This window comes from Gymnoscopelus braueri (genome assembly GCF_963280865.1).
Source record: "Gymnoscopelus braueri genome assembly, chromosome: 20".
In the NCBI taxonomy this organism is placed as follows: Eukaryota; Metazoa; Chordata; class Actinopteri; order Myctophiformes; family Myctophidae; genus Gymnoscopelus; species Gymnoscopelus braueri.
This window is the reverse complement of record NC_137622.1, coordinates 8,558,960-8,581,757: the sequence shown is the minus strand read 5'-3', so window position 1 is coordinate 8,581,757 and position 22,798 is coordinate 8,558,960. Positions and strand designations below refer to the sequence as shown.

The 22,798-nt window shown below is 44.4% G+C and overlaps 1 protein-coding gene across 5 annotated transcripts in view; it reads right to left on the bottom strand.

Annotated features, from left to right (window-relative positions):
* Positions 1-21,779, bottom strand: part of LOC308075810 (rho guanine nucleotide exchange factor 9-like) — an 82,154-nt gene extending 60,375 nt beyond the window's left edge. For 3 of the 5 annotated variants that reach the window (XM_080415772.1, XM_080415774.1, XM_080415775.1), the window contains exons 1-5: positions 21,469-21,779; positions 17,584-19,326; positions 15,027-15,386; positions 13,362-13,488; positions 9,695-9,795 (exon numbers count right to left, since the gene is read on the bottom strand). In XM_080415772.1, coding sequence (XP_080271898.1) covers positions 9,695-9,795; positions 13,362-13,488; positions 15,027-15,386; positions 17,584-19,260 — 2,265 coding nt within the window. In that variant the 5' untranslated portion in view covers positions 19,261-19,326; positions 21,469-21,779. The remainder of the gene's footprint in view (positions 1-9,694; positions 9,796-13,361; positions 13,489-15,026; positions 15,387-17,583; positions 19,327-21,468) is intronic. The other 2 variants (XM_080415773.1, XM_080415776.1) reach the window with 2 other exon arrangements.
* Between the last annotated feature and the right edge of the window lie 1,019 nt (positions 21,780-22,798).

The following is a 22,798-nucleotide window of genomic DNA, read 5'->3' as shown; positions in this document are numbered from 1 at the left end:
TTTGTTTTTGTTTTAACGGAAGCACCTTTAAGTAAGGGAGTTGGGACAAGCGGACAACTAATAGTTCTCCACCTCACTAAGCTAGTGAGGTGGAGAACCACACCTGTCAAGATGACTTCTCCCTGTTACTAATACCTCAGTACCAATCCCCTGCTCTATTTAACCCATTCAATCCAGGAACGCATCTGTGTCATTTCAGATTTTTAGCTTAACCATTATTTCATACTTTGGCTATTCAAAAATAGCAGATATACAAGCTATGAGCTTGTAGATCACACATATCATTACATATCATAGATCATTTGTGCAAAAATGTGAATACATATATTTTTTAAACAACATTTTTAACTCAAATCTTTGCTTCTGGGGTCCCTGGAACAAAATATTTTGAGATGGGGGTCATTATGGGTATGATGGTTTTACCCGTCAATGTTGATCCAGGGACCCTCCTCCAGGAGCAAAGATTTGTTGTTGTTTCAAAAAATATTATGTATTCAAATATTTGCACAAATGTTCCAAGATTTTTCAAAAATAGTAGATTTACAAGCTCGTAGCACAGCACTCGTGCCGTACTATGAGCTTGTAGATCTGCTATTTTTTAATAGCCAAAGTACAAAACATTATGACTAAAATCTAAAATATTGATGCGTTCCCGGATTGAATGGGTTAAATCCAATCAAAGCCAGAAGAATTTGTGCTTTTTGCACTCCTCAGTCCACCGCCTATATTCACCTGTCATTTCACCACCCATTCACCGGATTCCAACAAACATTCATTTTCTATCAACATTCATTAATTTAAAAAAAATCTGTATTATTTTTTCTTAATAAATAACCTATATCGACCTTGACTGCGTGGCTCATTGACTAGTTAAGTGTATTTTTTTTCTGTGTAAATAATACAATTATTACTGTTTAGGCAATTTAGCAGATAGCTCTTTATCTCATATAGATATAGTAGCTGATCTCTTCCCACCGAAACACTTCCCAAACTCCTGCTGTACTGATGTAAAAGGATTCCTACCGAACACACACACACACGCACACGCACACACACACACACACACACACACACACACACACACACACACCACTGAATAACAAAATTCCCATCAACAAGCCTCAGGAAGCAGGTGTTTTCACACGCGGGGGAGGGGGGGCAGTGATGCGGGAGAAAGAAGAAGTCTTGATGTGAGAAGAGGAGGAGGAGGAAGGTCGGTGGTGGAAGTGACGGGAGGGGGAGGGGGTCCTGCGCTCAGGGGGTGACCGCAGGATGGACAGAGGAGACAGGGTTGCGTAATGCGTGATGGAGGGTGTCCTCGGACGGCGCGCGCGGCGCAGGGTGAGAGACGCAAGGGGTCAGAGGCCGAGAATACACCGAAATAACGCAAACGGGAAGTGGCAGCTGCCATAAAAATGCAGCCCCTGGTCCAGCTGAAGCCTGCAGGGTACTGATGATGACTGATGATATGATTAACTAGCAGGACACCCTGCACGGGCAGATAGCTTCTGTCTCGTTAACTTTATAGGGCAGTGGTTTTCAACCAGTGGTCCGGGGACCACCAGTGGTCCTTGAGGTTCCAGGTGGTCCCCAGCTAAATGAGGGGGAGTTGGTAACCAAATGGACCCCTTATAGATCTTTAACTCTTGAGAGTGTAAAATGAAAAACTATTGTTAAACATCTGCATTACTTAATTTACTTGCCTGTTATCTCTCCTATGGTACCACATCAATACAGCATGGAATTGTGGACAAAATCTTATCAAACGATAACAAAATATTCTACGTTTTGGGTCTGAGAGGCTAAATCTCATCAAATGGTGGTCCGTGGCTCAAATGCCCAATAAATAATGGACCTTCATATGAAAAGGGTTGAAAACCACTGTTATAGGGCATAGCAGTGGCGGCTATTTTGTGGTGCCACGAATAGAAACCCCATACATTGTTCCCATAGAGATTTCCTAAAATATTTGTATGGGTTTTCTATCTGTGGCACCACAAAATGGCCACCACTGCTATGCCCTATAGAAGGAGAGGAGAGGAGAGGAGATTGAGCAAGTAATTGTTCAAGTAGAAGATAAGTTACCTCTAAACTTTTGCCAAATTGAAGCACTTCTAAAAGCCTTTACTAGAGTACAATGACTGATATACAGCAGCAGCAGTTGTAAATAGTTAACTTCCACCTGTGATCGTGTCGTCTACCACTGTTCTACTGAGGTGTTCAGTGATTAAATGTCACTCCAAATGTCACTCCACAGGCCTGAGCCTCTCTCTGTGAACCACTTTCAACCAAGCGTACTTTTAGGCGAAAATGTTCACACACAAAAAAAGTTTCAAACATTTCACAAACATTCTATCCTATATTAAAATAGCCTAATGGAAGGGCCCGCCAAGGGGCGGAAGGGCGAGCGGACCAAGTCATCACGCTCATGTCACAAGGACTCAGCCATAACCATATAAGGAGTTCCCAATGCAGCTACGCCCAAATATGGAGTGTGTTGTCTAACCTCAATGGGCATCAGGCGCAAACAAATCAGTCAGCTCCATATGCCAGCCAGCGGACCTATGACTCAGACATAAACCTACAATTTATAAAGGCCGGCCGGCGGCCCATCATTAAAACTAGACATAACCCAGTCATATGCCCATATATGGGCATATACTGATGACATCGGGGATCTCCATATATGAGCATAAAAGGGACGAGGAATTATAGATACAGAGATCTCCATATATGGGCATGTTGGTCGGATTGAATGTGCGACTTAAATGTTAGCGGCCCGAACCTCTAGTTTTCAAAAATAGCAAAAATAGCAGCTACTATTTTCATTCGACGCCGTCATAAGACAAAGTATAAAATCGGGCTTAAGCATTTCAGAGGTTAACAGCCTCAACCCTTAAAGAGAGAACTCTGCCAAATGACCACCATTAAAATAAAGTGTTTATGACACAAGTACTTGAACCCTGACCACTGGAGAGTGAAATCCCCTGGACAGCCGTAGAGAACAATCCCAGCATGCAGTTTGATACAGCTGAGCCCCGGGCCTCTGGGTAATCACTGTATCCTGATTCCTGTCTGACATCACTGGAATCACCCACATATTCACCACCGCTGTCAAACTGGGACAGGGATGCAACGTGTGTGTGTGTGTGTGTGTGTGTGTGTGTGTGTGTGTGTGTGTGTGTGTGTGTGTGTGTGTGTGTGTGTGTGTGTGTGTGTGTGTGTGTGTGTGTGTGTGTGTTGCATTTGTGCATGTGTGTACCTGAGTGTGTACCTGTGCGTGACTGGCATGAGGGTGCAATTCCACCTACTGGGCCCCATGGGGTATTAAACAGAAGTGTATGTGCAGTACCTGCACACAGCCTAGTATACCTATACGCGCGCGCACGCACACACGCACACACACACACACACACACACACACACACACACACACACACACACACACACACACACACACACACACACACACACACACACACACACACACACACACACACACACACACACACACACACGCACACACACGCATGGACAGAAGCGTAGCATTCAGCGAGCGGACAGGATGCATTAGCATAGCGCCATGCGCCTCCAGTCTCAGCCAACACGCAGCCATGTGAATAAACCCATGGAAACTGCTTTTGTACGCAGCAAAGGAAACCCTCATAACAGTTATATAAGATAACACAGCAGCCCAGAGAGTCTCTCTCTCTCTCTATAACACACACACACACACACACACACACACACACACACACACACACACACACACACACACACACACACACACACACACACACACACACACACACACACACACACACACACACACACATGAACGCAGGCAGGCACACACAAAGTAATACAAAAAAAATCAGACACAAAAGCAAGACCCAGGCGCACACCTACCCACACACGCATGCACACACACATTTGTATTACTATACTTGTGAGGACATCAATATTTTAGGATGGCAATTTTAAAATGAACCTCAAAAGGCCTAATCATAAACCCTGAATCATTTACTAATCATAAGCCTAACTCTAAAAAAAATCTGTTTTAACCATAAAACAACCATATCTCTTGTGAGATTTGTCATCACAATGTTTATATATTTCTCACATTCAACTATACTTGTGAGTACATTTGGCCCTCACAGGTATAGTCATACACGTGTAGACACACACACGCACGCACGCACGCACGCACGCACGCACACACACACACACACACACACACACACACACACACACACACACACACACACACACACACACACACACACACACACACACACACACACACACACACACACACACACACACACAGAACTGTCAGTGGTTCATCAGACTGCAGCAGAACTGTCACTGTGGAGATACCTGGAACTTGGCAGCAGCACTAAATGAACCGTGATGAAGAGGTCTAGGTTTCCTATTGCACATACTGTGGACTGCACACACACACAAATGTGCGTGCGTGCGTGCATGCGTGCACACAGTTATTTTGAGGAGAGGCATCCTATTCTTAACAGTTTCTCTGACAGCATACTGAAATAAGGCATGCAGTGAGAAGCAAAACTCGCTCTCACACACACACACACACACACACACACACACACACACACACACACACACACACACACACACACACACAATGTGTATGACAGAGATATTACTGGCCCCTGCTTCTCATTCCTGTGCTAATAATGAAATTGTCAATGCAGTGACTCATACATACACCCAGGTAGATGACTCCTGAATACATCACAGTTGCACATGAAAGTGTGGGTGCGCATGTGTGTGCGCGTGCGTGTATGCATATATGCGAGAGAGAGAGAGGGGGAGAGGGAGAGAGGGACATGTGGGACGTGAGGAGAGTGTGTAAGTCCACGCATAGAAGGTGGTCCCCTCCTCTCTCTCTCACACACACACACACACACACACACAGATAAATATATAAATAAATGTATATAAATGTGTATATATATATATATATATATCCCCAGGGGGGTTATACAGCAGCTGACCAATCAGTGCAAGGCAAAATTCCACCACACGCTTAACGGTCACTGCAATGTGCGTATGTGGGTGCATGTGCGTGTGTAAGAGGGTGCTTTGACGTGTGAATCATTCTCAGCTGTGTGAATCCATGTTTTTCTTTCTCATCTCTACCTCACTATCTGGCTGCTGCTGACTCATCATTTGTTATAAACGCTGTTGCATAATGTGATTTGGACTGGACCAGCGCAGGTCGTCCCAAACATACTCACACAAGACTTCTGTTCAAAAACTCCTTCATAGGGCTGCAGCAATACCTGCAATATTGCAATACTGCACTTATTGACCAGCCAACCACAGGGGATGACAAGCAACCACCACAACTGCTATGTTCATGTTTTCTTTTTTTTGTCATTAGGCTGAGCTCTGCTATTTTTTGCCGAATGTTCGCCTCTTATGACGAAATGCCCAGAATTGGGATGCTAGGGTTCATGTAGTTAATCCATTTCTTCTTTTGTCATGTCAAGTCCAAATAGAAAGCAATCAATGTCATAACTGAGTTAAAATAATCCTAGCTTCAAAACCAAAACAATCCTTTTCTTCTTTGGGTCTGTGAAAAAAGAAGCAAGTGGGAGTGACAGGGAGTAAGGTATTGCTATGGAGATATGTATTTTTAACCATCGAAAAGTTTTGTCGTGCATATGAGATGTAACGTTTTCCAGCTAGGTGAAAACAGACAAGCGATGGTGTATGGACATATATGTTTGGGTGAGTGAAATTAAACAAAAAGAGAAAATGGCTGTTGACTGTTGAGTCACCCTAAATCACTGTAGGGGAAATTCCTTCACCTCGACATCCCTTTAGTCAGTGGAGGAGAGGGGAGGAGAGGAGAGGCGAGGGTGAAAAGATGATACGAAGCAGTGTGAAGAAGGGTAGCCAGGAGAAGAAGGAGGAGAGAGGAGGAGCGTGATGACTGGGGGAGAAATCAATTGAAACTACAGGAACTGGAGAGGTGTCAACGTTAGCAGCTAATCTGCTGCAGTAAGAGGACTGCATGTACATTCACCTGACAGGAAGGCTTTTACAAAACACCACCACTGGATTTAGAAAAAACACGGCTCAAACCCAACACGCTACATTTGCAACTATGCATGACATGGCAGAAATAAGAAAACTCAATTCTCATGTCTGTCGACTGCAGCTTATTACTGTAGGTTCTGTCATTATTGTTCATATACAGGCCTGTTGCCTGCCTTCCACATACACACACACACACACACTAGGGGTGGGACGATATGGGTAGCTCACGATACGATAACTGTGGCGATATTTGGCTCACGAGAGCGATAATATCACGATACACAATATCTGCGATACTATGTTGCAAGAAATGCAATTAACGTTAACGATATATCACGATAAATAAAAAAATAAAAAGAATACCCATAAAAGGCAAAAATCTGGAATTATGCATTTATTCCGAAATATTATTATATTTTTGTGCATAACGAACTGGCCTAGTACAATGTACAAAAATGTGCATGCATATTACCTCCTCCTAACAGTAAAACACTGACTGTAGCTGCCATCAGAATTAAAAGTTCATTTTGTATAAGTAAGTAAATAAGTTAAAAAGTCCCTAATGTTTTGTATTGGTCAATTCATGTTTCTATTTTTCTCTTTTTGTTTTACTGCATGTGTATTGAGGTGATTTATGTTTCTTGATACTGACTAAGGTCACACTAACCTCGAACAGCTGAAGCAGATCAGTTAATGAGCAAAGGTGATTTAGATCACTGTTAATTATCAGAGCTGAGGCAGAGTCAGTTAATTAACAATTAAGGGCGTTGCTGTTGTTGATGCTGTTTAACCCATTAAGACCTGGAACTGTGTCATTTTTAGATTTGAGCTAAAAAGCATTATTTTACACTTAAGGCTATTCAAAAATAGCAGATATACAAGCTCATAGCGCGGCACCGAGTGCCGCGCTATGAGCTTGTGTATCTGCTATTTTTGAAAAATCGTGAAAATGTGTGCAAATCTTTGAATATATATATTTTTAAAGCGAACATTTTTAACTCAAATCTTTGCTTCTGGGGGGGTCCCTGGAACTAAATATTTTGATGGGGGTTCGCGGCCAAATACATATAATTTTGGGGGTCCTTGACATGAAAAAGATTGAGCACCACTGATATAGAAACATACGTTTTTCAGAATAATGTTGGGATTTAGGAGACATGTAGAATCGGCTTCAGGTCTCAATGGGTTAAGAGTCAAGATTTAAGAATAGTTCCAGCTATATATAATACTGCAACGCAGTATTAAAAACAATAAATAAAAAAGTATCGATATTTGCCAGGAGTTTATCAATTATTTATCGCGAGAGGGAGTATCGCGATATATCGCAATATCGATATTATGGCACACCCCTATCACACACACGCGCGCAAGCGCGCACACGCACACAGAGGCAGCTGTGCACGCCCAATCACACACACACACACACACACACACACACACACACACACACACACACACACACACACACACACACACACACACACACACACACACACACACACACATATGTAGCCTGGTTCCAGACGAATCCGCCTTTGCAAAATTGCATTGCACTTTAGCCCTAATATCCATGCAGTGTGTCGTGTGATATTGTCTGGCCACGCGAGGCTAACACATATGCTTCATTCATTAAGGCGGGACCTACAGTAGAGCACAAACATAGCACCCCAGCACACCTGCTATATATACACAGGCACCTGACACTTTATACATTATGATACATTATGATGATTATACATTCACCCCTTCACACTGATGGGGGAGGAAACCATGCAAGGTACCGACATCATTCAGAGTAGTTTAGGGCTTCAGTGTCTTGCTCAAGGACACTTGACCAATTACGAATGGAACACACACACACACACACACACACACACACACACACACACACACACACACACACACACACACACACACACACACACACACACACACACACACACACACACACACACACACACACACGTGTACTATACTTGCTATTTTAACCCTAACCACCCTGAAGCATGAGTTATACTTAGTTGCGTACCGATGTTGTGAATTGAAAATAGCACTGCAACGCATCATGAGCTTATAGATTTATTTGTGGTGCATGACACCAGCGTGCAAAATCATAACTCTAACTTCAATCTCTAAACATAACCTCATTGATTAGGATTAGGCTTTTGCCTAATCCTAATCATAACCCCAACCAACCTGAATATTTTTCTGTTTGATGAGGACCAGGAATATGTATATTTCTCGAATTCTACTATACTTGTGTGGGGACATTTGGCCCTCAACAGTGTAGTAACAGAAGTACACACACACACACACACACACACAAATACACGCCTTTCCAACTCATTTGGCCGAATTTCACACTGGAAGGTACCCCCACCCCCACCCCCAGGGAGTGCCACAGCAACACACAAATGCACGTACAATGGGAGTCTCTTTCTCTCTGTTTTCTCTCTCTCTCCCTCACCCACACACGATCCCTATTTAGCTCACACTTAAAAGGAGGCCTAAAGATAGAAACTAAAAGACGAACAGGAGCCAGCCAGTGTCATGGCAACAAGGCGCTGTGGCTCACAAATGCTGTTTAGATGAGAAGTTATAATCACCCCCCCAACCCCACCCTGAACAAACACACACACACACGCACACAGACGCCCAAGCCCGCTGGCATTATCGTACAGGTGTCAGATGAAGCGACTCCAGTCTTCCAACTGATTCAATAGGGAAATTTGTCATTAAACGCCAGGTTCTGAATCAGTGACAATGTACAAGTCAACAGCACCTTCATCATCAGATTGGCTTCTTTGCATCTGTTTTAGATGTTGCTGTAACTTTTTCTGTTCTTCATTTGTCTAAGACTGTGGTTTTCAACCCTTTTCATACAGTATCAAGGTCCATTATTTATTCGGCTTTTGAGCCACGGACCATTTTATGAGATTTAGACTCTCAGACCCAAAACTTTATAACTTGGGTTCGGCAGCGTCACTCCAGTTACACTGATATTGGTGACCTATTGATTTCTGTGGTACTAGAGAACTTCCGTCAAGGGTAATATAACATGACTACAGCCATTTAAATTTCCCACAAATAAGTGCAACTAGTTTATACATTTGAGACGATGTTTTGCCATACAATGACAGTGAATGGAACCGCTACTGCCGGTTTCTCGCTCACAGAGCACAGAAACAACAGATAAAGATGACCAGGTGGCTATATAACTCAAGGTTCTACCAATGTCGCTTTAATCCAAAATCCATCTTTGTGCACCAGCTCAATTGCTATTCCATGTCAGATCTGCAGCCTTCTATCAGCCCTCGACTGAATAAGGGCTTATTTAGAGAAGTCAAGAGTCCTATTCAATTAAAAATTCCATTATCTCAAGCCTAGACTGCTGTCCATGAAGCAGACTATCCCATTGTTCCCATGTGTGTGTGGGGGGGCAATATATAGGTACTTTCACACATCAATCAGGTTAAGAGCCATGAAATCCTGACAGAAAGAGAGCTGTGACCATATTAGATCAATATGCATTTATGGGTTTTTGTGTGTGTGTGCATGCAGACTTGCGCATGACTGTGTGCGTGCGTGCGTGCGTGCGTGCGTGCATGTCACTCACTACATTAACTTGCAGCGGCTCTGATCCAGGTCGTAGCAGCCTCTTCCTGCAACGCCCAGAGTCTCCAGACCGCAGACGCACCGACGACGACTGGCCCACTTCTGTAGGATGGACAGACAGACAGACAGGATGACACACAGACAAAATGACAGACAGACAGACAGAATGACAGACAGACAGACAATCAATCATAGATATGAATAATTATTGCACATATTACGTTAAATATTCTTTGAGGCTAGCTGAAATAATTTCATATGAGTAGAGGGGTCAGGTACAAGTCGGACCTCACAGGAGAGATCGGGAGCCCGAGCCAAAAAAAAAATATTGGCGCTTGAGAACTAATCTGCTTGTAAATGAGAACACCAATTGGTGCAGAGAGGGCGATCTGTAGAGGGAATATGAATTGATGTATTTATTCTCATAAGTTTTAGTCATTATGCCAATTTCTCTTTAACTCTTTCAGTGCCAAGAGTATTTTCATAAAGTACTCCCCCAGTGCCAGCAATTTGCGTTTTTTTTTATTTTGTAATTTTGTAATTTTTCATTCAAATAAATGATCTGATTGGGTTTTTAAACCCATAATACAGTTCTACCAGTAGAGAGCAACAAATCGACACATTGATGACCTCGCTGGCTCACTCGCCCCCTCCCAAACAGGCTCACGTCATATCCGGTCATAACCGGATGTTGACATTTTCGACAATCGTGGGGGGCTAAATTACGGGCTAAATTACGATGCGATACACGACTACGATGACTGATCGTCACCCAGACCAAAGAGAGTAGACGTGGACCTCTCCGTTCGCTTTTTATACCGTGTGAAAAACCGTGACTTTCCCTATTCTGGCCGAAAATGACCGCGGGAAAAAAATGAGAACCGGAAACGGAATCTGCGTCATGAAACCGGAACCCAATGAGTCTGAAGGAGTCAGGAAGCGAAAGTGATCATGAAAAATAAACAGAATAGCGCGACCACAGTCAAAAGTAAAAACTCGGGATTTCTCGTGCTGGCACGGAGGGTACTCGGGAAAAACTGGGGATATCTCGGGGCGTGGCACTGAGAGAGTTAACTATGAACTATATACAACTATCGCCCACTGTTGGTGGCCCTTCCAAGTGGGATCCGAGACAAGGGCGTTGCTACACACTGAGTTGGACATTTGAGGATGATACACAAAAGAAGAAGGAGCTTGGTCTACTTTGGCCTTAACCACTTAAACTCTAAATACTTTACTGTACGATGAAGCGCGCGCACAACATGTCGCATTGCGACATATGCAGGATTAACTGTGGACAGACACACACACATGCAAGCACACATATACAGGGGCTAATGCATGATCTCCTGGTGAGATCATGCATTAGCGCACGCGCACGCACACAGCCGCACACAGCCACACACAGCCACACACACACTCAGCCACACACACACTCAGCCACACAGACACACACAGACACACACACACACACACACACACACACACACACACACACACACACACACACACACACACACACACACACACACACACACACACACAGGGGCTAATGCATGATGTCCTAGTGGAGATAACTACAGTTTTCCTGTCCATGGCGGGTAGCTTAAGACACTTATCTATCTCTATCTCTTGTGGGACCTCTGAGTCACGTGACCTTGCTGGTCTGTCTGCCTCTCCGACACTGTCTCTCTCTCTCAGCTTTCCTACTGTCTGCCCCTCCTACTGTGTCCCTCCCAGCTTTCCTACTGTCCTACACTGTGTCTCTCTCAGCTTTTTTACAATCTGTCTCTCTTGCACTATATCTCTCTCAGCTTTCCTACTGTCTGTCTCTCCTACACTGTGTCCCTCTCAGCTTTCCTACTGTCTGTCTCTCTTACACTGTGACACTCTCAGCTTTCCTCAAATCTGTCTCTCTTTCACTGTCTTTTTCAGCTTTCCTACTGTCTGTCTCTCCGACCGAGTCTCTCTCTCCTGCCTGCACTACCGAGTAGACATGTAACGATTTATAGTAAATCGATTAAAATCGATTCAAACTGGTGACAATTTAAATCGGTTTAATACAAAATGTATCGCGATACAAACAGCAGAGGCCGTGTAAAAAAAGAGAAGAAAATACAGGGTCTTTGTAAGAGAATTGATAAAAAAAAAAATCAGTCATTTGCTACTACAATTTACAATATAGGCATTCTTAATCCAGAGGTATTTACACTAAGCAAGGACAACACAAGATAATACATCAAATGCATAGAAATAGTAATCTAATAATAAAGTAATACATAAGTAAACCAATAATCTAATAATAACTAATACATACGTAAACCAAGAACCTATCATCAGCCTGTACATTGAAACTATACACACTATAGGATTCCAGGTCAACAATGACCTGGCATCTGTCTACATAACATGCTATCTAAGTTACATTTTAGCCTTTGCATAAGCCTGCAAGGTCATCAAGGCTAGGGCAAGTGCTAACGTATGAAAAAGGTAGTGCACGCACATCCGTGGCCCAGGTGCAAGACAAACAAAGTATCATGAAAAAAAAATAGAGTCTGCACACTGGTAAAGACATATGTCCTGATGAAGGTCTGAACAGGCCGAAACGTTGACGAGCAATAAATTACCAAGTGGAGCTTTTTGCAACTTTACCAGTGTGCAGACTCTTTTTTTCATAGGGCAAGTGCTAAGCCTTGTATTGAAGGCGTACTACTGTATTGAAAAGAGGATAAGAGAAGACACAGTATTGTGAAAAAAAAAATTTAAAAGAGAAGAAAATATTGGATTTGTGTAAGAGAAATAATATTTGTCTGGAAAATAGTTTTGTGTTTCGAATCGTATTGTGGGTTGAGTGAATCATTACATGCCAACTACAAAGACCAAGTCTTTAACTCATTGACTGCCAGAGTTAAAACCTCGTTCATAGCAGCCCTTGCCAGCGATTTTCGTGTTTTTTTGTTTCGTTATTTTGTTATTTAACTACCTTGACACTAGAATCGTTTTGATCGTTCCACCACCAGAGAGCAGCACATACCAAGCTTGATCGCCTCTCGATCACACTCGCCCCCTCCCAGACCCACTCACACAGTGAAACACATGAACCGGAAGTGAAATGTCTCAGATTCTGTTATCGGCGAAAATTACTTTGTGATACACAACGGGGATGACTGTTCGTCACCCAGACCATAGATTATAGGAGGGGAGGTCTCCGATCGCTTTTCATAGCGTGTGAAAAACCGTTTGTTTCCCTATTATGGTCGAAAATGACTGGGGGGAAAAATGTAAAACCGAAAACGGAACCCAAGTCATGGAACCGGATGCAGTGGTGGTTGAAGTAAGTGGAACCCGAAACTTAGCCTGATTCATAACAGAATAGCGTGATCAGAGCATAAAGATCAATAAAGACGTTAGATCGCATTAATGCGATCCTGGCGGCCAAGCGCGCTATTTATTAGATCGCGTTAATGCGATAATGGCGGCCAATGAGTTAAAGCCTCTACTCTGTTCTTATTTTTCATTCCTCTCTTTGTGAAGGTCAAACAGAATGAGATAAGTTCGTAAAGTGATGCAATAACCTGTAAAATATGTGCTAGGGATATGTATCAAAGCAAACACACACACACACACACACACACACACACACACACACACATGATGAAGTACAGTACCTGTGGGTTGCAGCAGCATTGCCAGGGCGGTGAGTGTGCTGGGGGCCAGAGGGAGGGAGCGGCATCGTTGCAGAGATGCCCTCAGTGGGGGCTCTAGCGGCGAGACCCCCGACGGGCGAGACAGGGCCTGGAGGCAGACTAAGCAGTTAGGACATACCCCCCTCCACAGCACAGCGACCTCAATGACCCCATTAGTACTCCGCACACTTAAATCAATACATGCACACGCACGCGCACATAAACACAGCACACACATAAGCATTTGTGTGCATACACAAACGCACACATATACACACATGCCCTAAGATACGCAGAAATGGCACACACGTGCAAGCTCACAAATACACAAAAAGTAAAGGCAGTCCACACTCATGCACACGGAAACACGCTTTGATGCACACACGTGCTCATGCACAGTCGCACACTTTATGCGCGAAATGCACACTAAGGCAGATGTGGTCATGCGCAATTGCGCATGCACACACACGCACGCACACACGCACGCACACACACACAAACAAACACACACACACACACACAGCCACACACAGCCACACACACAGCCCTTCACCATTGAAACAGCACTTTCTGCTGCCTTGTCCCCCTTTTCTCAGTGAATTAAAGTGTCTCTTCTGGTGCAGTGGTCGGTGTGCATGCCCCGCAGCTAACCATGAGAGACTATACATCAAGCCAAACGCGGCGGTCTCACACACTCAAAATGAACTGACTCTGAGTTAGGGCAATGAGAGCCAGAGCTTATGGGAGCGATGAGGCGGAAAATTGTCCAGAAAAAGAGAGAGAGAGAGAGATTGAGATTGGGGTGAGGGGGGGGGGGGGGTGGCGGAGAGAGAGGGGAAAAGGGAGAGGGGGAATGAGATAGATAATAAGAGAAATCGAGACAGAATGAGAGAAGGAGAGAGGGTAAATTGGAGAGAGACAGACAGACAGAGACAGACAGACAGACAGACAGACAGACAGACAGACAGACAGACAGACAGACAGACAGACAGACAGACAGACAGACAGACAGACAGACAGACAGACAGACAGACAGACAGACAGACAGACAGACAGACAGACAGACAGACAGACAGACAGACAGACAGACAGACAGACAGACAGACAGACAGACAGACAGACAGACAGACAGACAGACAGACAGACAGACAGACAGACAGACAGACAGACAGACAGACAGACAGACAGACAGACAGACAGACAGACAGACAGACAGACAGACAGACAGACAGACAGACAGACAGACAGACAGACAGACAGACAGACAGACAGACAGACTCCAGAAGACCAGGCCTCTATAAATGGGCCAGAGCATGCATGCATTGTTTTAGGAGCAGTGAGTGAATAAATACTGGGTTAGTCTTCAAAGTCTCCAGCAGTGTGTGGTTGATTCATTATGGGCTTGCAAGGTCTATATTTATCACGACTGGTCAGGGATGCAGCCTTCCTACTTTAATTTATTTCGGCACCAGGCGGAACAAATATTTGGGAATCTATTTCTGTGGTAGAACTGAGCGTGTGTGAGTGTGAGTGTGAGTGTGAGTGTGAGTGTGAGTGTGAGTGTGAGTGTGTGTGTGTGTGTGTGTGTGTGTGTGTGTGTTTTGTGTGCTCATGTTGTTCTGTATTTTCGTGTGTTTGACATCTTACTCTGAAGCGGCGCTCCGTGGCTTGCGTCTCCATAGTGACGCTGGCCTCTATGACCGAGCGTGGCCGGAGGCGGGCGGCCGTCCGTCTCTGCCCCGGAGAGAGGTGCATCATGGGAGTGGGCCTACGTCTCCGTCGGCACAGCGACCCACCCTCGGCGCACTGGCCATAGAGATGTGACCCCGGGACGGACGTCCAGGAGGGGTCCAACACGGCCGAGGCCGGCCGAGGACGAGAGTGTGGGCGAGGGAGGGGTCTGGGGGGGTTTGCAGAGTTTTTCCCTGAGCTACAGTGGACCCTGGCGGGGCCGGACCACTGCGCGGCGCCACAGCCCGTCACACCGCCAGCTACCTGCTCACACAACTGTGATGGACACGCCTCAAATTAACCACTTTCAAACCTGGCGTCCCTATTTTGAGGGCAAGGTTTTCCCAAAATCTTGATTCAAAGAAATTCAAAGAATTCCGGAAGTATTCAAGATTTTTCAAAAAATGGCAGATCTACAAGCTCACAATGCTTGTAGATCGGTTATTTTGTGGTTAAAACAGGGTTACAACACCTTTCCAAAAACATCTTATATGTATGTGGGGGCGAACTATAAATAATATACAGATTTTACTTCCACTCCACTACAGAGGTATATAGGAATATTGTACTTTCTATACCACTACATTTATTTGGCAGTTACTTTACAGATGAAGATAATATCTGATTATATTGATAATATAACAAGATTTTAAAATACAGCATATCCAGTGGTTTCCAAATGTTTGGCTTTTACGTCTCGCAAAACGTAGCGTAGTTGGGAGTCATATTTCAAATTGATTCAATATTTCACCAAAATTCAAAGTTCAGAGTAAAAGCCAACGTTTGTTCTTCATTTCTTCTCCATTAATCATCTCACAACAACCCCTCTGATGTGTCTGGTGACTCTTTGGTAGGTGCCCGACCCCTAGGTTGAGAACCACAGTAGTTCAAACACGCTCCACCCTCAGCAGCTATACAACAGTTACATGCTGCTTACACACTGATGCTTTGGTTATTAATAATACAATGATGTAATACATAATAATATATCAGTCAGAGGAACCAACCCAGTCATTTTACTTAATACTTTAATACTTTAAGTGTATTTGTGCTGTTAATACTTTTATACTTTTACTTATTTTACTTGAAATGGAGTATTTTTTACATTGCTTTATTGGTACTTTTACTTTAGTAAAGGATCTGAGTACCACCTCTGAAAACAGTCCTTAATAATTATGTGTTGTGTTTCATGCTGCCATAAGCATCAGTGACGAGCCACGCCCCCAGACCGCTCCCTTAACGGCTATTTTGCAGGCAAGGCAAAAAAAAAAGAATTACAGAAGGCAGGTGGGGTTTGTAATGTAAACAGCTAGTGATGAGGGAGGGGGATTTCTGCGGTGCCGTCGTTTTAGCTAAATTACTATATAAGCGTAGATTAACACCCTCTCCTCCCAGCATCTCGTTCCCACAGCCCCCTTGCATTGGAAACCCCTATGACAGCGTGCTGAGAAGTGAGATGTCATATCTCATTTTGTTATTGGCCGTTGGTTAGGGCCTAACATGTCCTGACTCGTGGCGGTGTGAAGCTACGGGGGAGATGACTAATGCCTCAACTGGAGTGAGAAGGGAGGGAGCGGCCGTCGTGAGGCCACACACGCACGCGAGCGCGCCCACACACACACACACACACACACACACACACACACACACACACCCACACACACACACACACGCACACACACAGGCCTGCACTGTGGGAAACAGGCTTTCCGGCTGAGGCAGGAAAGGACAAACTCCTGTAGTGTTATGTTCACTTGCTGTGATCCTTGATGGAGGTCCCTCTCTCTGTTACCTCCTCCCTCCAACAGGTGGGGCAAAAGGACAGCTTAGCTATAGTGACAGGACTGACTGGGGGAATCTTAACATGATGCTAGTTGTTTGATGATGGGTTTAGGAAGCATTAATGTGAATGATTTGTTACACAAGGAGTTATGAGGCGTTGATCGTGTGTGTGGTTGTTACGTGACGCAAGGCGTCGGTGAGGTGAAATGATTTGAATGATGAAGGCTGCAATGGAATCAGGTTAAGAACAGACTACTGACACACACAGTAATGCAGTTTCATTTTGAATATCAGTTTCATTTTGAATATCGTCGCAGTTGGGCAGAAAAACTGTATCTCTTATATTTTGTAACTATTTTATAACTTGTCGTACAGTTGACAATGTCGTGCAAAATGTGTGAAATTAGCTGATCTACAAGTTCCAAAATAGGGTCACCAGGTTGAAAGTGGCTACGTCTATCTGTGGGTTTTATAATTATTTAACCAATGAAAAGTATTAACAAAAGGTTTCCGAAAAAGTAACGGTTTTGGACATACTTTACAAGGTTTCTGCCCTACAATATCACACAGAGACTATAGAAATACAATTAACTGATTATGCATAAATACAATATTGCCACATTCATAGCTAGGTAATAACATTGATGACTTGTGACCTGTTTAAACTGAGTTATTAAAGTTGTATGCTCACCTTGAATATTTCCTCTGTGGAGTCTGACGCTGGAACACTATTGGCTACGCTCTCGTCATCTCCTGTCTGCGATCGGACATTGTCTTCTCGTGTCTGATAGGAGTCAGGTGGGGCATCCCTGGAATCCTGCTCATTTCCTGAGTGTCCCTCTGCGTCTTCCTCTGGGCCGAGACGCTCCGACGGTTCCCTTTCGGCCTCCAGCGTTGTTGTTTTTGTCTCCAGATGGTTGGACGTGTGGTTCTCTGGCCCGGCTAAGGACCCGTGGTCAGTGTCTCCGACGTCCGTGAGTCTGTCCGTAGCCTCTGAGCTCACACGCCGGAGCCCGTTGGCAGCGAGAGAATCGGGACATGCCCTGAAGGCTTTCAGCACCACCGGAGGCGATCGGACGATGGCGGGCCCCAGAGCAGCGCATGTGTCGGATGTGTTGCAGTGTGAGGGTTTAGGGGTCACGGGGATGGAAGGGGCAGGTTGAGGCTCTGGCTGACCTTCACTGTGGAGAGTGAGGGACACGCTGTGCACGCCGTGCACGGCCGACCGCCGAGGGGCCTGTGGCGAGCCCAGCGGCGACCTCTCACCTTCCTCTGGCGGGGAGAAGGATCGGGATGGTGTCCGCCATTTTCTGGCCGTGTCCGCCACGCTGTTGAAGAACCTGAACAGGCCACCAAAGTGGCCCTTGGTGTCCGAGTGTTTGGGCGGCGCCGGCTGAAAGTCTTTGGCGGTTTCAAACTCCACGGAACCGAAGTCTGAGTCCACGGTCTTGTCGAGAGTGTGCAGCTCGGATTCAAAGCTCCTCTCCGAGTAGACGGGATGGGCCTTCCCCAGGAGGGAGATCCTCCTCAGGTAGCTCCATACGTCTTGCCCCTTGGCTCTCCGGGCGGCCCCCCCGCGGTGGTGCACCGCAGGGCTTCCCTTAACCCAGGGCTCCTCGCAGCCCACAGCCGAGTTGTTACAGTTGGATGAGTTGCCCACGCCCCTCTTGGTGTAGCAAACCCTCTCTAGTGATTTGACACAGCCATTCTGTGTCACGGCCTCTCCCAAGGGGCCGTGCAGTTGGCCGTCCAAGGTTGCGGACAAGTCAATATGTTCGAAAGAGCAGTCAAACTCACCCGTGTAGCCGGCGTACGAATGCCTCTTGCCTCTGTTTCTCAGCAGTGTGCCCCTGCTGGGCTGCAGCGGCGTTCCAAAGTCACGGCAGAAGGAGTCCTCGTCCGCCAGCGGGCAGCCGGACTTGGTACTGGACAGCTTCCCAGTCTTCCCCCTGAACACGGCGGGGGATTTCAACTTTTTGAAAGAACGCACCTTGTCGGCGAAGGACAGTTTGGGGATAGAGGCTTCCCCCGGGAGGATCATGGAGTGCGGCCTCCGCTCCAGCTCCGAGGCGGCTCTCCTTCGGGTCAGGATCTTCCAGATTCCCCCTGTGGCGCGGGGCCTCCGGTTGACCTCCACTCTGTCCTTGCCAGGGGTCGAAGGAGGAGGAGGAGGAGGGGGAGCCGTTTGTTGCTCTCCCTGACCAGGCCCTGGTGCAGCAGCCCCAGGGTCAGGCACGGCACCAGAGTCAATCTCCTGGATGCACACGCTACTACTTTCATTCTCCACGTCCAGGGAGACGTTGAATACACGGTTGACGAACCCATTGGGGTTGCAGCTCTCGGCGACGTCGTTGACTGTCTGTTCCATCCTCTCATCCCACAGTGTCAGCTATCAACTCCAATGGCCATCATAGCTCTGTCACTCACCACACACCTAGAGGAATGAGACAGCACTGTTACTGGTCAGGCTAGTTTTCATTTGAGCTTTATCAGATTCATCCAATTAAAATTACATACAGGGTTTAGAAATACAAATACAGAATTCATTCCATTTAATATTTTTGGGGGAATTGGGTGGCTGTATCAGTACAGGTAGTAGAAGATGGATGTGAATATAATTAAAACAAATGTACCCTTGTGGAAAGCTTTATCTCATCTTAGATAACAAATAATGGAACACATGAGAAGGGATTAGAGGTCTTGTTTTGTGCAGCGACGGACTCCAGTATGAACATATTTTTAACGAACGTGAGTCAGCAGTCACAAACAGCCCCCCCCCATGACATCTAACACAAGTAATTATTCAGATGATGACTCCTCCCCAAACACCACAGCCATTTACATGGGGAGCCCATGTTGTCATGGTTACGATCACTACAGAGCCGTCTGGGGTATTTCAGGCCTGTTCTGATGGTGACATCATCATCATCATCACAGCTCAGATAATGGCTCCTCTATAGGGGCGCAACAGTTAATCTAACAAATCGATTTAATCAATTCTAAATCGATAATCGATCATTTAATACATTAATTGATTAATAATCGATCCCTATTAGGAGCATGTCATTATAGGTGAAAATAAAATAAATTAAATTAATTAATTTGTTGATATAATTGCTTTTATAAATAAAAAAATTTTGCTTCTCGATCATTCGATTAATCAAAAATCGATATAATAATCCATAAGAAAATTATCAATAGTTGAAGCCCTACTCTAACTGAGGAGGCGAGAGATGATGTCATTAAGGTTTCTTAACTGTCCACAGTGAGTAAGCAGAAATGGTCTGGTGAGTACCAATTACATGAAGATAAGGTTGAAAATGGGCGAAATGCTCCTTTAACACTTTTAAAAACGTGATTTCTTCATAGTGTCGACTCTCTACAGGACATTGTAGAAAGTCGACACTACAGAAGGGCCAAGCAGTGCAACACAGGTCTCCCAGTCAGAATCAATGGGACATTTGAAGTTACTTACATGGTGGTGCATCATCATCACAGGTAAATTAACACACCATCATCAACAACAGGTGGAAATAATTAGTGAAATCAGCTGGTGTCAAGTTGTGTTGGAATTAAAGTCTGTTTACACTCAAACCTGCACTGTCATATAACCTACTATCTTGGACCCTCCAAGATTCACAGCCTTTTATTTATTTACTTACTTACTTACTTACTTACTTACTTACTTACTTACTTACTTACTTACTTACTAATACTTACTTACTTACTAATACTTACTTACTTACTTACTTACTTACTTACTTACTTACTTACTTACTAATACTTACTTACTTACTTAGGCTACTTACTTACTATTGATTGAACTGTGTCTGGCCTTCAGTGTCTGCCACTGTCTGGTATTTAATTAGGACACCTGCTCAATAACTACATGAGGGGGGCTATTAATAGGTGGGCTACAATCATATTTCCAATAGCTTATTCAAGGTCCCATATTATTTATGTATCCTAGGTCCCACGTGATTATGATTCCATGTTGATAAATATCTACAGTCTAGCCTTTAAAACAAACAACCCGGCACACCTAATCTTTTTAAATAGCCTACAGTAACTTGCATGATGCAGTCTGTTCTGTATGAGGTAAGTAAGTAGGCTGGCCTATCATAAGCTACTAAAACAAATAGGCTACTTACAATTTAGAATGGTTCTTCTTTATACTGGGACTTGTTTGTGTCTTCAACTTTTTATGTGGGTGCTTAAGTTTCCAAGTATAGCGTGTTATAATTATGATGACTTATCGTCAAATTACAGCCAGCTAATACCGGTTCAACAACAGGATGACTATATCCACCTGAGAGGAGGTTAACTTGACATTACAGGTATTCTCATTTTATACATTTTAGCCTACTTACTAAGTTTTGTAGCGAATGATTGCTTTGATTTAGACAACAATCTTCAATCTTATTCCAAGCATTATAAATTGCGTTTGCGAAGTTGTTTGCGAAGTAAAAATGACAACAAACACACACACACACACACACACACACACACACACACACACACACACACACACACACACACACACACACACACACACACACACACACACAGCACTTACCGGTTCCTTCAAACTTGCCGGCCGTTAAAAACAGGACATCATCGCAGTAACGGCTCGTTAAGTCAGTGATAAAAGCGCCTCCTTTCACAGGGGAAAAAGTGTGTATATCCATGAGTAACAGTAAAGTTATGCTGCGGAAAACGACGAGTCCTCTCTCTTGGTGGATCACATGGTTTGTTTGGTTTGAGTTGAAAAAAACAACCTCGTCAACCTCCCACAACAACCGCATAGATACTGTACTAAAGTTAAAGAGAAGAGAAGAGTGAACAGAAAGAGGCAGAGCTGAACTCTTGACTCCCCGTCCTGTCCTGTCCGCTCCGAGCAGAGCAGACGGTAGCCGGAACGCTCGTCCCAAAACAAACTCGCCCCCATCTTTTTTTTTGTTGTAGACCACTCGCCCCTATAGGTTCTTGTATTCTTGTATTCGTTTTACTGAGGATAAAGTTAGGAATACGTTTAGGGTAATATAAGGCATAGTTTTACTGAGGTTAAGTTTAGGAATAATGTTAGGCTTAGGCATATAGTTTTACTGGGGTTACATTTAGGAATAAGGTTAGGCTTTAATAGGCATAGTTTTACGAGGTTACGTTTAGGAATAAGCTTATGTTTATATAGGCATAGTGTAGTGTTACTGAGGTTATGTTTAGGAATAAGGTTATGTTTAGGCATAGTTTTACTGAGGTTACGTTTTGGAATATTAGGTTAGGTTAAGTTTACTGAGGTTAACTCAGTAAACCCCAGGGGCGACTGTGTTTTGGGACGAGCGTTTTGGTATTCGAGCAGACGCCCCGACCGACACACATCTGTGATAAAAGGCTCGCACGCAGACGCCAGAAGCGACGCACACGAGCGCGCGCATACAGAGGAATACATACACACACACACACACACACACACACACACACACCAAATGCACATTTGTGCCTGCTTACAAAGTAAACTAACACTTAAACACACACATCAGACTAATTTGTACATATACATGTACACTGTGTACACACACACACACACACACACACACACACACACACACACACACAGAGATACCAACATGACACAAATATTTCAAGTCTTCAAATTACCTCTTGTTTTACATATCCATTCCATTATACACATCATTGGTAGTATTTGAAGGGGACACTTTGTCATCTCCAAGGAACATGCTGGTGAAAAGAGGTGATTGACTGAACTCTGTGGTCTCAATTGCGTGGAAACTCCTTTGGGATTTGTGTTGAATGTGACAATCCTTCTATTGAAAAGACACACAATGGGGAGAGGGGGCACTGGGGGGGTCTGAGGGAATTCACAAAAAAAAGAAAAAGAAAACCCA